The sequence below is a fragment of the Barbus barbus genome, assembly GCF_936440315.1.
Source record: "Barbus barbus genome assembly, chromosome: 10".
NCBI classification, from domain to species: domain Eukaryota; kingdom Metazoa; phylum Chordata; class Actinopteri; order Cypriniformes; family Cyprinidae; genus Barbus; species Barbus barbus.
Window position 1 is genome coordinate 26,417,857 of NC_136738.1, and position 14,043 is coordinate 26,431,899.

Here is a 14,043-nt window from a genome sequence, read left to right on the forward strand (position 1 = left end):
AAACAGGGTTTTGATGGATGGTAAAGACGTTACATGAGGTACGTTTCTCAACAGGGAGTGATTAGAAATGAAAGAAATATCTAGTGTGCCATGAAACAATAGTTAATTGTGTGGTAGTGTTGTGAAAATCACCTTGAGCGTCCACCTTGAATGATACAGTTTCACCTGGAGCATGACAGGTGTTGCTTCCAGAATCAGACACTTCTGCTGATTGAACAGTTAGTTTCCTCATATTTCCATCTGTTTGGAAATTGAGCCCAGGGTTTGGGGCCAGCTCTCTACCATCTTTGCAACAGAGCACCTCAGTGGTAGTGTCTGATAGATCACATTTCAGAACATTTGGGGAGTCTACTTCAGTGGACTTGCTCTTCTCCACTTCTGAAATTGGAATGAACTTCAGTGATGGAGCTACAAAGGTGTGAATGGCATAAAGTAGGGTTGGGCGTTATGACACTATATATTGTGGCGATGGTACAGTATAAATGGTCTATCTTTAGATACTTAACTCTAGTATTGTGTATATTATGCTATTTGTGTTTGCACTGACTGACACACCTGCAAAGCACGCACAGAGAAAGCCACCTCTCTCAGATGGTGTGCTCCATGCGATCAAGAATTCGAGACGTGCATGATGTTAAATATAGTTATTAAACAGAATAAACTGTGAAAAAGAACTCATTGCAGTGGACACGCATTGACTGACAGAGCTGAAGCGCACGCACAGAAAGCTGCCTCTCAGATAGCATGCGATTGCAAATTCCGCTCTCTTTCATATCTTATTGCACTTGAATGGTCAAATACGCACACAATTATGTCAAATGTTCACGTAAACACAATTGCTTATTTCTTAAGTGAATGTAGACAGCTGAGAGGAAACTGCATGTATGTCATTATATTGGAGCCGTGCATTTGGTCTTAAAGTGACAGCAGCCTAATATAAATCTGAGAAAAAAGAAAATAACTTACAGCTCTTTTGTAGCTTTAATAAGAATACATTTATATTTAATTAATACAGTGAAGACTATGCAGTTTTTTTTTTTTATTTGATTATTCAGTTTCTATAGTATTTATTACTACACATTAAATAAATTTACTGTACCTGAAAAACTTATTTTAACTTGCACCTTTGTTATATTTGTCCTATTGTTTGTAATTTGCTTCTTATTTTTAACAAATTAGAATAATAAGATAACAAAAATTATTATGTATTAATATAGTTATCTGGGATTTTTTTCTTATCGTGAAATAAGATTTTGGTCATATCGCCCATCCCTAGCATAGAGAGGGAGATCACTGGCTATTAAGTTTTTTTTTTCCTATTTATGAATGCATGTGCTTGAGTGACAATCAGTAAACACTACTTTTAAGGGATAAAGTATTTGCCTTCTACTTCTTATAACCACAATACATAGTTATAAAGGAGATTGCTTGATTTGCTCAGTTTACACACATCTCATGTGGTGTCTTCATGAAAGAAAACTTCAAATCACCTTTTATTTCCACATGGAATGAGATGGCGTCATTGTTTGTCTGGCAGCTGTATTTTCCACTGTGACATAATTCAGCACTTTGCACAGAGAGTGTTCTCATGGCTTCCTCATACACAGTAACCATACCATCTTGAGGAAGTACCTCATTCCCGTCTTTGTACCACCAGACTTGTGCACAAGGATCTGAGACTTCGCAATGTAGTTTAAAGGGTCTTCCTGACTCAATGCATATGGTCCGTTGAGCCTCAGGGACACTGGAGAACGTCACAGGTGGAGCTACAGACAATTTTGTACAGACACATTTACTTTTATATTATTTGTTTCCTTCTTATAAAACATACATGCATTTTATATTTTTTTTCTCAAAGCTTGATTATCAAGAATGGGTCAAAATATTGACTAACATTCAGTGTTTTATGAAAGAGTCTGTTCGGCATGAAAATTATTGTAAGAATATATTGATGATTTACTGTAATGATCAATAAAATGGGAAGAAAACAGAAAACAGACATGAACTTCAGAATATAAGATGAAAAATTAGTAGCGCAAGAGTAAAAGACAATCAAAATCATAGATATTTTACAACAAAGACAAAACATGGGCAACAAACATCAAAGACAAACATACTAAAAATGAATTTAGGTGTTACTTGTGTATGTATCAGGCCTTTGCCTTTGTACATTTGTTAGTTATTGATGAGGTTTCCTGTAGAATCACTAAGAAATATATCAGTTTTTGTAAATTATTAGTAGTATTTGTAGTTGTATTAATCACCATAATTACTAAATAGATATCTGAATGAGACAATTACTTTTACGTTTCCTTAAACATACTTGAGAACTTGTTAATGCCAATTTGTCAACTAATTAATGTTTTGAAAATTATTTTACTTTAACTTTTCCGGATGCTGTAATGAAAGGCAAATGTAAATAATAATAATAATAATAATAATATTTTCTCTACTGAAATGTTCATCCGCAGTAACAACATCTTACAGCAACCTATTAGTCTGGCTTTTATCCAAACAACAGATTCAACAGAGTTAGTAACCATTGCATGATTGAAGTGGTTAGTTTGGTAATCGGATGGATTGAGCTGGCGTAGATGACTGATGAATCACCTGGTTGGTCCACTGCAAACTGGATGGTGACATCATCTGTCTCACAAGCATGATCTCCAGAGTGAGACGGCTCGGCTGTTTTCGCAACAAGAGCTTTGAAAATCTCCTTAGATTGGGTGATAATGTCGCATTCTTGAAGTTCCTCACCTTCCTTGTACCAGCACACCTCTTCCATTGTGCTCGATACCTCAGGTTGCGGAAAATTAGCAATATCTGTTCCATCATTTGACTTGCTCCTGTCAGTCTCATGGATAGTTGAAGATTTCAAAGCTGTAGCTAAGGGGTTTAATTTAATATGGTTTAATGCAAGCAGATAATTTGACCTAAACAGGTAATATTTAAAATAAACGAGAAAAGTTATACTGCATTGAAGTTATATTCTGAGTATCAGTATCATTTACTAGTATCATTTAATCAGTATTAAAGGTGCCATAGAATGAAAAACTGTCTTTACCTTGGCATAGTTAAATAATAACAGTTCTGTGCATGGAAATGACATACAGTGAGCCTCAAACACCATAGTTTCCTCTTGTGAATAAAAAAGGCAAATCAGAACATAACACCGACTGTCGGGATCACTACGCCCCCAACATTTGCATAAACCCGCCCTTGTTCGAGGCCAGCCGCCAGCTGAACCTACACAGCCGAATCATCAGAAGCTCTGCAGGTATTGTAAATAAACAATGTAAAAAAATGTAAATTGAAAGTGAAACTATAACGCAATCGACCGAGCGTTCAAAAGCAGTTTCAATGCCTCGCGTATTAATAACAGCTCCCTGATGCCCGCATTTTATATACCGTATAATTACCCAATGATATAACTGCGAGAAAAATCATTTAAATATATATTTTCCTCCCTGTGTTTCCTTCTTGCTGATGAGCCGCACTGTGAAACAGCCAATCAGGGCAGAGCTCAACATTGAGCAGCATTGTGAAACAGCCAATCAGGGCAGAGCTCAACATTGAGCAGCACTGTGAAACAGCCAATCAGGGCAGAGCTCAACATTGAGCAGCACTGTGAAACAGCCGATCAGAGCAGAGCTCATTATTATTAATGACCCTGCCAAATAAGCCAATAACAGACCGTTTCATTCTAGGGAGAAATCCTAGGGCTGTAAATGGACATGTAAAATCGTTTCTGGAGATTTTTTGCCCTTACCTAAGCCACATACCTTCTATGTAGATATCGGAGAACAATTTAAAATATTGCATTGCATTCTATGGCACCTTTAAATGGTTCTTTTTTTAGATCTAGTAATTTCATTTAATCTGTTTTTTCTTTGATTAAATGACTGGGACTGATGTAGCGGTGTGGATTTAAACTAGTTTAAAATCACCTTTGACATCCACCTTAAATATTATGTCTTCATCCTTTGCCTTGTAGTTGTTTATGCCTGATTGACTCGAGCCTATGACTGGAACATTCAGTCTTCGCAAACTTTCCTCTGATTCAAGCGTACATGCATTTTCAGAGTAGAACTGTAGTCTGTCCTTGTAACAGTGAACTGGACAATCACCTTCAATGGGTCTTACAACTTCATCTTCTGGTGGTAGTGTAAAGAATTCTGCTTTATGACAAAGTTCTTCAGTTTTGAGGAGACAAAGCAGTGTTTTATAGTGAGTTATCTATTAAGAGTGTAAGTGTAAAACAATTTGGTTGACTAGAGTACAGAACATTTAAGCAAAAGCCAGACAAAGTTAGTTGCTTTTGGTCATTAATGGTGTGTTAAAAACAATCTTGAGTCACCTTTGACTTCCTCTTGATGTACAACAAATTCATCCTTGGTAACAGTCTCATATACTTCTTGCAGACACATCTCTGATGACTGGATGAGCTCTTTCTGTGTTGCTGGTTTATCGAATATTACGGTTGTCTCATCTTCTTGGCAGGATATAGGTTTTTCTTGGATTGTGTGGTGTGATTTCTCAGTTAGCAGTACACTGGAACAGTCTGCATCAATGCTCTCATCCAATCCACAAACTGGTGTGGAATTTGTCCTTGAAGCTAGGGATATTTCAAGTTATATGAAAAGAGACATGTATTACAATTATGACACATTACATTGTATACTTTATGTTAGCTAAGCTAAATAAACTGCACTTATTTATTGCTTTACACTCAATAATCGTACTATAGGATTGTATCTTTTTTAATTACTCATATTAAAATTACACGCTTTTGGCTAGAAGTTAGATTCAAGATGATACAATAGAATTCTTTAGTGAGGTGATCTTTGTTAGGTAAATATTTGGTGATGGAATTCTACAGGTAAATAATTATAAAACATAGCTGTTTTTGTATCTAAGTCAGTAAGTTGAAGTTTTCTGAGTTATTCAGATTCAGTAATGAATCCGAATAGAGAAGAATGACGTTAAATGGTTGTTAGGTGGTAAATGTCAATGGCATATATTTTGCTCCCATCATTATTTGCAGAATGAGGGAGCTAACTATTTAAATCACCTTCAACATCCACCTTAAAAGCTAAGACATCTTGATCCATGTCACTCTCTTGTATTGTGATGTGATTTGAATCTTCATCTTCAGAAACTGAAGTATTTATCTGGTTTGCTGGTTGCAGCTGTGGTTGTAGCATTGTTTGTAGTTGTGGTTGTAGCTGTGGTTGTAGCTCTGGTTGTACTATTGGTTGTAGCATTGGTTGTAGCTCTGGTTGTACTATTGGTTGTAGCATTGGTTGTAGCTGTGGCTGTAGCATTGGTTGTAGCTCTGGTTGTACTATTGGTTGTAGCATTGGTTGTAGCTCTGGTTGTACTATTGGTTGTAGCATTGGTTGTAGCTGTGACTGTAGCATTGGTTGTAGCTCTGGTTGTACTATTGGTTGTAGCATTGGTTGTAGCTCTGGTTGTACTATTGGTTGTAGCTGTGGCTGTAGCATTGGTTGTAGCTCTGGTTGTACTATTGGTTGTAGCATTGGTTGTAGCTGTGACTGTAGCATTGGTTTTAGTATTGGTTGTAGCATTGGCTGTAGCTGTGGTTGTAGCATTGGTTGTATCTGTGGTTGTAGCATTGGTTGTGGCTGTTGTTCCTCTTCAGTCAATCTGAAGGTTGTAGGTACAGACACTGCGGTATCCCACTGAATCTCTTCTCTAGATCTTTCCGCTGAGAGATTGTTGTTCTCTTTTTCAGATCTGATCTCAGCCTCAGTTCCTGATGTTCTCAGGAACTCTTCTATAGTTGAATTGTTTACACAAAGAAAAGGTGAAGTTCTTTTCTGTCTTCATAGTCAGAAAAGCTTTTAAAGATGTAGTTTTATTGATTGGTTAATTTTTAAGAGTATTTCAAGATTGTACAAATGTAAGAGTGAAGACCATATCACATAGTGGTCTAAAACAAGTCAACCAGTGGTTAAAACACATTAAAAACAAAACACAATTACACAAGAAGTCATAGCACCAACTTTCATTCACTCAAATATTCATTCTGTATTTCATCTCTCTGTAACATAATTCAGTCAAGACAATATGATGATTCTGAATGACACATGGACAAGATGACAAATGTAGACGTACAGTTTAAGTTGAAATGAAATGTGCTTCAATGAAGAATGAAGATAGGTAAGTCTATTGAATGAGTGTTAGTTTGGAAGAAGGGTTTGTAGACCAACTGGATGTTGGATAAAGACATGATAACATGGATTAGTTTTGGGAAGGTAATCAAGATGCAGGGGACCATTGGATAGTTAAAACCACCCTTGTTAGTGACACAGAGGGACTGGGTTAAATGCTTGGGTTGAGGTAGCACAATATCACCTTTTATATCCACAGTGCACTGGACAGAGTCATCATAGGTCTCACCACTGAACACCTCATAGTGAGACAGTTCTGCTGTTAGAAAAGCCACAAAGAAAACAATAACTGACTTGCTTCAGCCATGTTAATGCTCCTTATTCAGAATGGCGTACAAATAAGTGGCAAACCACCTTGGTCCATTTCAAACGGGATGGGATCACCTGGTGTCTTTTGGTTGTTTACTTTCAAAAGAGATGTCTCTGGTGTATGGATGATTGCAGTTCCTCTGGATGCATCTGAGTGAACTTCAGGCTCAGATTCAGGTTCAAATTCAGATTTGGATTCAAGTTTCAAATCAGGTTTAAATTCAGGTTCAGATTGAGAAAGTATGACCTTCTCTTCTTTTGTCTCGCTGACAAAATATGGAGTGGTATCTGAAATTTCATAATGTAGTGCAACAGGTTCCATTTCTTCAACGCATTTGGTCTTCTCAACTTCAGGATCAGCCAAAAATGTTGGTGGTGGCACTACAGATGACCATTGACAGAGGAATGCTTTATTCAATGTAAGTGACTAATTTTCTAAACTCAGAAAGACAGAACCAATTATGGCCATTGAAGCCAAGGACATACAAGTAACATTGTCAGAATACATTTAAAGAGATTTAAAAAATAAATAAAAGCTACATAGAGCACACAATTGTTAGTTGTCACACAAAAACATTAAGTAGATTAGAAGCAAATATTTGAAAATCACCTTGGTCTTGTACATTAAACTGGATGACATCACCCGTTCTCACACAGTCGTACCATCCAGAGTTAGAGGGCTGTGCTGTCTTGACAGCTAACGTCCTCCTGGTACACTCCGATTTGATATGAGGCTGACTTTTTGAGACAAGCTCTACACCATCCTTGTAACAACACACATTGGCATTTGGATCTGAGATCTCACCGTGCAAATCAGCGGAGTAGTCTGCTTCAACCAGCTGGTTCTTCACTGAGTCTGGTAATGCTGAGAACATCACCGGTGGGTCTAAGGGTGATCCGTTGCATTATTAAAGAATGTACATAATTAATATCCTTTATTAAAAAGTCATCTAAACTGACTATCTGTGATTTCTCAGACCATCTGCCAAGAAGCAAGTTAAATAATGCAAACAAAACATGTAACATCTGTATCAAATCACTGCCAACAAGTTGGATGCAATGGTGAGAGGCATGTCCATAACAGCACTACTAAGAGACGCAGACAACAAAAAGCTTGATTGTTAGTTTGCATCTAGTTTTGCAAATGTGTTACTGGATGTACAAGATTCTCAAAAAGTCATAAATCACCTTTGATATCCACAGTGAACTGGGCAGAGTCATCAGATGATTCACAGCGGTACAATCCAGAATGACTGGGCTCAGCTGGATTGACTACCAGTATCCTTACATCTCCCTCTGACTGAATATCCAAACCAGTCTCTGGCTGAAGCTGCGTATCGTTGTGGAACCAGCTGACTTGGGCTGTAGGGTCTGAGACATTACAGTGGAGTTCAAAGTGGCCACCAGCTTCAATGCATTTATTCCTCTCAGCTTCAGGAACAGTTGAGAACCTCACCGGTGCAGCTACAGATGATGGTTTATATCAGAATCATCAAGAATTAAAAAGATTTAAAAAGACCTATTGCTTTAAGATATATGCAATTATTATTATACATGCAATAACTCAATATACAAGAACATCATGACTTAATGAAAAGATAATCCAAAATTGTAAAGCTATAGCAGAAAAATGGTGACAAAGGTATTAAAGAATGTGACAAAAGAGCAACACAGAAAGCAGTGATTGTTAGTGGCATAATTGCAAAAATGCATATAGTTAATTTGTAAGTGAGGAATAAATTTCACCTCGTATCTCCACATGGAACTTGATGACATCATCCTTTGTTGTGCAGCTGTACACACCGGCATGAGACGGGTGTGCTGATTGAATACTGAGTGTTCTCATGCAGTCATCTGATTTGAAGTCTACTCCAGATTCTACAAGGAGCTGATCCCCATCTTTGTACCACTGGACCTGTGCAGTAGAGTCTGAAACCTCACACTGCAGAACAATGGGGCAGCCTGCTTCAATGCACTTTCTCCGATTAACCTCAGGGACAGTGGAGAACCTCACAGGTGGGGCTATGGATATTTTAGAGTGTTTAAGTCCTTACTTTATGGTTTTAATAGTCATTATTATTAATTTAACTAAAAAAAATGTCTTAATTTTGCCAATGTTTGTCAGGCAAAATAAAATTGCAATTTAATTCACTAGTAAACATTTTAATCACCTTTAACATCCACACTGAAGTGTACAGCATCACCCCTAGTCTTGCAGCTGTACACCCCTGAGTGGTAAAATTCAGCTGACTGGATAATCATTTGCCTCTTTGTGCCCTTGGACTGGAAGTCTAGTCCACTTTGTGGTAGAAGTTTCACACCATCTTTATACCAGGAGACCTGGGCGAGTGGATCTGAGAGCTCACATTGCAGTGCTATTGGTGAACCTGCTTCAATGGACTTGTTCCTCTCATCCTCCGGAAGAACGGAGAACCTCACTGGTGGCGCTATATGTGTTTTGGTTCAGCATTATTTGGTAAATTTTAGAGACTTGGAAATGCAAGATTCCATTATTGGACATACTCATTTGATTTTGATTTATAGGAATGCAAATGAATGTTATTAATACATGCCTTCATTAGATTTCCGACATGTCAACATTATGAAGCTGATTGACAACTTTGAAGAACGGAATAGTAAAAACAGAAAAGACTCACCCTCAACCTCCACGTTAAACCTGATGACGTCATCAATAGCATCGCAACTATAAACCCCTGAGTGGGAGAAATCAGCTGATTGGATGACAATCCTTCTCATTGTTCCCTCTGATTGGATGTGCAGACCTTCCATTGATTGAAGTTCAACACCATTCTTATACCAGCGAACTGGAGCCTCAGGGTCTGACAGCTCACAGTAGAGCACAATAGGGTTGCCAACCTCCACAAATTTGTTTCGATCCATTTCAGAAAGTGGAGTGAATTTTACCAGTGGAGCTGATTGATGGGGATATATAAGCAAGTTCAACAACACAAGTACAACAGTTAATATCCTTATAAATATATCTCAGTGCAAGGAAATCAAAGTTAAGTATATACCTTGTATATACAAAGCAGCAGAATCTCGAATTCCGTAGGCAATGAAGGTGATCTCTGCTCCGTTGTCTGTGTCCCGTACCCCACGAATGCGTAGGGACTGGTGTGTACGCGAACGCCTTATGGAGAAACGTTCATCGTCTTGAAGCTGATTTCCATTTAAGAACCAAGTGCCTATAACTGAGGCAGAGAGCTCAATGGTAAAACAGGCATCCTGGCCCTCTGGCACTAAAGCGTCTTGTAGAGGTGCTTGGATTCTGGCAACTGGAACTGGAATTGGGAATTAAATTTGTTAGTGCTTTTTTGTGTATGCAATAGATAGCCTTAAATAGGAGCTTACCAAGGTGAACTGCTCGAGGAAACTCTACATTCCCACTCCTTCCATATTTGTTGACACTGCATATCCGAAATCTGTAATCTGCCTCGCATGGAACGCTGTCACCAAGAATCTCCACTGAGGTTGCAGAGTCTGTGGTCAAACATTGCAGCCACTCCTGTGAGCCAACCTCTTGCCTCTCAATTATATACCCTGAAGGTGGATTCTTCCGAGAGTCTTGTGCTGGAAACCAGGAAAGGAGAGCTGCATTTGCTCGCTCTGTGTTTATTTGTACCCCGATAGGACAGCTTGGTGGACAGTGCCTTGCAGCTGAAATTAGCACAAGAGAAGTTAAATGAAAATGAATACATTTGTACATTCTCGAATAGTTTACGTATCATTAATTCCAAACAAATGTTTTCTTACCTTTCACCCGTAGCTGCGATGATGTCTTCGATCTACCCACATAGAACATGACCATACCAGAGTCTTGTGGTGTGGTGTTGACAAAAACCAAGATGTGTGTCCTTCCAAAGGATTTGAGAATGGTCTGATGGGTCTCCCTTAGTTCTGTTCCATCTTTGTACCAATGAATGTCCATTTCCTCCTCCTCAACTTCCACACAAAAGGCTGCATTTTCCCCCTCCAGAACGTCAACTTTTCGTGGCAGCTTTCTTACAATGGTACCTTCAAGAGTAAGTTTACATTAAGTACATCAAGGGTACATTTGATTGAAGTCAATTAAGTTGCAAATGCTCAGAATTATTTGTTTTTCCCAGGCAGATGCAAGCAAAGTAATGTAACTGAGTTGTTGTTGATGTTGTTGTTTTTCATTTTACCTTTGACTGCTACCTCAGCAATGCTTCTGCCCCCATCAGCCATCTCACAGAGATATATCCCATCATCATCAACTCCAATATCACGAATTGTGAGTCGTCGCTTTGTCCCCCACTCCTCCATCCCATATTTGGCTCCAGGCTGTAGTCGTCTGTCTTCTAAGTACCATGTGATTGGAACAGAGTCCTCAGGAACTTCACACTCAAGAACAGCCAAGTCTCTCTCCCATACTTGCAAGTCATTCAGTGGTTGCTTAAATCGGACAGGTGGCTCTGTTGTTACAAGATGGAAAGAACCCAAACAGGGAAGTTCTTAAAATGTGTTTTTTAATGCCAGTATTGGATAGCTCTGCATTATCTCTGCAGAGATGCAGTTGCAAAATATCAAATAGCCTACCTACCCCACTAACAATGACCAGTGTATGTTGTGTTTTGGATGGTGATGTCAACCAAAATGTAACCAACAAGATTGCCTTGATGGACCAGCTTCAACCAGAAAGACCATGCTTTGCATACATTAGCCTCAACCAGCATAGATATTCATGCTTATAAATTCAAAGTAATCTAGTTGATATTTCCTAATGTGTTAACGAGGTAATCAGTATTTATGTTGTTTTCATATTGTTATACTATTACATTTTAGAAAGTAATTGGTATACTATTTGTGGTGTGGTGTACCCACTGCTCCGGGTGTATGTTCACGGTGTGTGTGTGTTCACTGTTGTGTGTGCGCACGTTGGATGGGTTAAATGCAGAGCACGAATTCCGAGTATGGGTCACCATACTTGGCTGAATGTCACTTCACTCACTCACTTATTTATACTGAAATTAATATTTTGTCGAATGTTCTTGTTTAAAATATCTAAAAATTCTTGAAATACTATAAATTTACTTGAGAAGCAACCCTGCATAAGACATTTTACTGAAGTATAAGTTTTAAAAAAGTGGGAAAAATTAAAACAATCTGCCGGTGCAGTTAGGCTTACCTTCAAGATAAAATTCATGAAAACTTATGATTTAACATTTTAGAAATATTGTTTCTTATTATCTTTTTCATGTTTTATCTTTTTTATGGTACCTTACTAAAAAGTATATAGCTTTAAGAATTCTGTCTTTTAATGAGTATATGACATTGCTGACAGTATTATTATTATTATTTTTTGTCTTGTTAATGCTTGCTTTAGTCATCATACCTTCAGTTTAGACCTGGTGACTTGAAACCCTTTTGAGCTTTATGGAGTTGCCTGGCTCTGATACAATGTAGTCGTGCTAAGCAATCAGTTTTGACTGTTTGATGGTCCATGTGAGAAATATGAGCTTGCCTCTTGAGATTTCTCGCACATGTGTGGGCCTAAGGCCTTTCAAAGCCTAAGTGACTTTGCAGATATAGGACTGGGTGGAATCTATTTCATGTTAATGAGATTGGCCAGGTCAGGTAATTTTAAAGCTCCCTTGATGCATTTCATACAACTAAATCATCATAAAAGTTACCGTTGATTAGGGTACCAAATGCTTAACATAACAGATGGCAACTGGATCCTTAATTGTACAGGCCATATAAAGATTATGCCAAATTTAGATATATATTAATAAGATCACTTGCATTGATCATATCCCAAGTCAAAAGACTCTTACCTTTGACGATAAGGTGTACAGCACTCAGGGTTTGCCCTGCTGTGTTTGAAGCAGAACAGACATAAACTCCATTGTCCTGTTGTTTGCAGTAGAGAACTTTAAGTGTGAAGTAACCTTCTCTGTCTTCATACAAAAGATACCGTCTCCCAGACAAGATAAGTCTCCCATCTTTCCTCCATAATATTTCTGGTTTTGGCTTCCCTGTTACATAGCACCGAAACTTTGCATGTTTCCCTTCTGTCACTGCAAACATTTTCACTTTGGCTGAGTTTGGCAGTGGGCCATCTTTCAGCCTTGTCGCAACTTGCCTACCACTTCTCTGTTTTCCCTGATGGGTTTTCCAGTGGCCATTAGTGTATCCGTTACGGTTCCCTTCATCTTCATGTCCTGGTCCAGCATCCACCAACAGCACAGCCCCTGCCAGACTCTCTCCAAATTCATTCCTGGCCTTACACGTGTACACCCCTCCATCTGGTGCTCTTGTTTTGAAAATCTTTAGTTGGAACCATCCTCCATCCTGATAGCTGATAGAAAAATGTGTGCTTTCAAAGATCTCATTCAACTTCTTGCCATCCTTCTCCCACATTACTTCTGGTCTAGGGTTTCCCCACAGCTTACAGGAGAACACGGCATCCTCTCCTCGTCCAACTCTAGTTGAGAGGGGCTTGATGAGGAAGCGGGGCTTGTTTTCCTCCCGAAATTCCATCTCCTGTGCTTCACCTTCTACTTTTAAAGTGGCTGCTGCGTAAGTCTCTCCAATGCAGTTCTTGGCCTTGCAGATGTATTGTCCACTGTCCTCCATTGTCACAGAATTTATGATAAGGTTGTAGACATTGCCATCCTCAAACACTCGGTATCTGTCCTCTGGATGAATCTTCTCATTGTTTCTCTCCCATATAACTGCTGGTCTGGGATCCCCGCCAATCTGGCATTTCAGAACTGCATCTGTACCAGTTTGTACTACCACAGGACGAGGGTAGGCCAGGAACCGTGGCGCTCCACCAAACACATCCATCCCTGCTCGCTTGCCAACCTCCGCTCAGATTGACAGGCTACAGGCATTCAGTCTCTATATTACTTTGGAAGAATTTTGTTGTCCAGCTGTTTATCAAGTCTCTGATTGGAAACAAAGAAACTTACATTTAATTCATGCTCTGATAATAACCAACAGTTTCATACATTGTTTATATAATACAGTATGTGCTATAAATATCAAGTTGAATGCCTTTTTAATTCCAGTCAAAATCCTGAATTTGAATTGAAGTAGCAAACAGGATGCAGAATTATACATTTTAAAGAACTCCATATGAATTGTTTAACTAGGAGAAAATTTTAATGTTCACCAATACCTATATAATCAGTCACACAGTAAATCATTGAATTGAAATGAAATTAATTAATGTACAGAATGTGTGGTTTTTCAGCAATTTTTCAATGTCAGTACTCATTACAGATAAATACAAGTTTATTTGCTCATTTATACACATTTAAATCATGATTATTATATTTTTTATTCCACTTAAAAGCCGAAGTAGGCTTGGCATTGGATCTGACAAATGACTTCTACCTTCATTTACTAAAGCAATATAGTTCAGTGTTTGTTCAGCCTTTCGAGCAATGACTTGACCTGTTCATAGCATTAATTGTCTTAACTGTATTTGTCTTTTCAGAAAATGAAAAATTCATAACCAAAATTTTCATGTCTTAATAAGTTTGAAAAA

At 38.3% G+C, this 14,043-nt stretch overlaps 1 protein-coding gene across 1 annotated transcript in view; it reads right to left on the bottom strand.

Annotated features, from left to right (window-relative positions):
• LOC306875654 (obscurin-like) overlaps positions 1 to 13,337 on the bottom strand; it is a gene marked incomplete at its 5' end in the record, with an annotated part of 31,566 nt that extends 18,229 nt beyond the window's left edge. The window contains 17 exons of the mRNA XM_079426338.1: positions 133 to 408; positions 1,491 to 1,549; positions 1,633 to 1,744; positions 2,611 to 2,886; positions 4,358 to 4,615; positions 6,379 to 6,453; positions 6,549 to 6,884; positions 7,114 to 7,389; positions 7,692 to 7,967; positions 8,250 to 8,525; positions 8,675 to 8,950; positions 9,161 to 9,436; positions 9,539 to 9,805; positions 9,876 to 10,181; positions 10,278 to 10,538; positions 10,691 to 10,960; positions 12,323 to 13,337. Coding sequence (XP_079282464.1) covers positions 133 to 408; positions 1,491 to 1,549; positions 1,633 to 1,744; positions 2,611 to 2,886; positions 4,358 to 4,615; positions 6,379 to 6,453; positions 6,549 to 6,884; positions 7,114 to 7,389; positions 7,692 to 7,967; positions 8,250 to 8,525; positions 8,675 to 8,950; positions 9,161 to 9,436; positions 9,539 to 9,805; positions 9,876 to 10,181; positions 10,278 to 10,538; positions 10,691 to 10,960; positions 12,323 to 13,337 — 4,891 coding nt within the window. The remainder of the gene's footprint in view (positions 1 to 132; positions 409 to 1,490; positions 1,550 to 1,632; positions 1,745 to 2,610; positions 2,887 to 4,357; positions 4,616 to 6,378; positions 6,454 to 6,548; positions 6,885 to 7,113; positions 7,390 to 7,691; positions 7,968 to 8,249; positions 8,526 to 8,674; positions 8,951 to 9,160; positions 9,437 to 9,538; positions 9,806 to 9,875; positions 10,182 to 10,277; positions 10,539 to 10,690; positions 10,961 to 12,322) is intronic.
• Between the last annotated feature and the right edge of the window lie 706 nt (positions 13,338 to 14,043).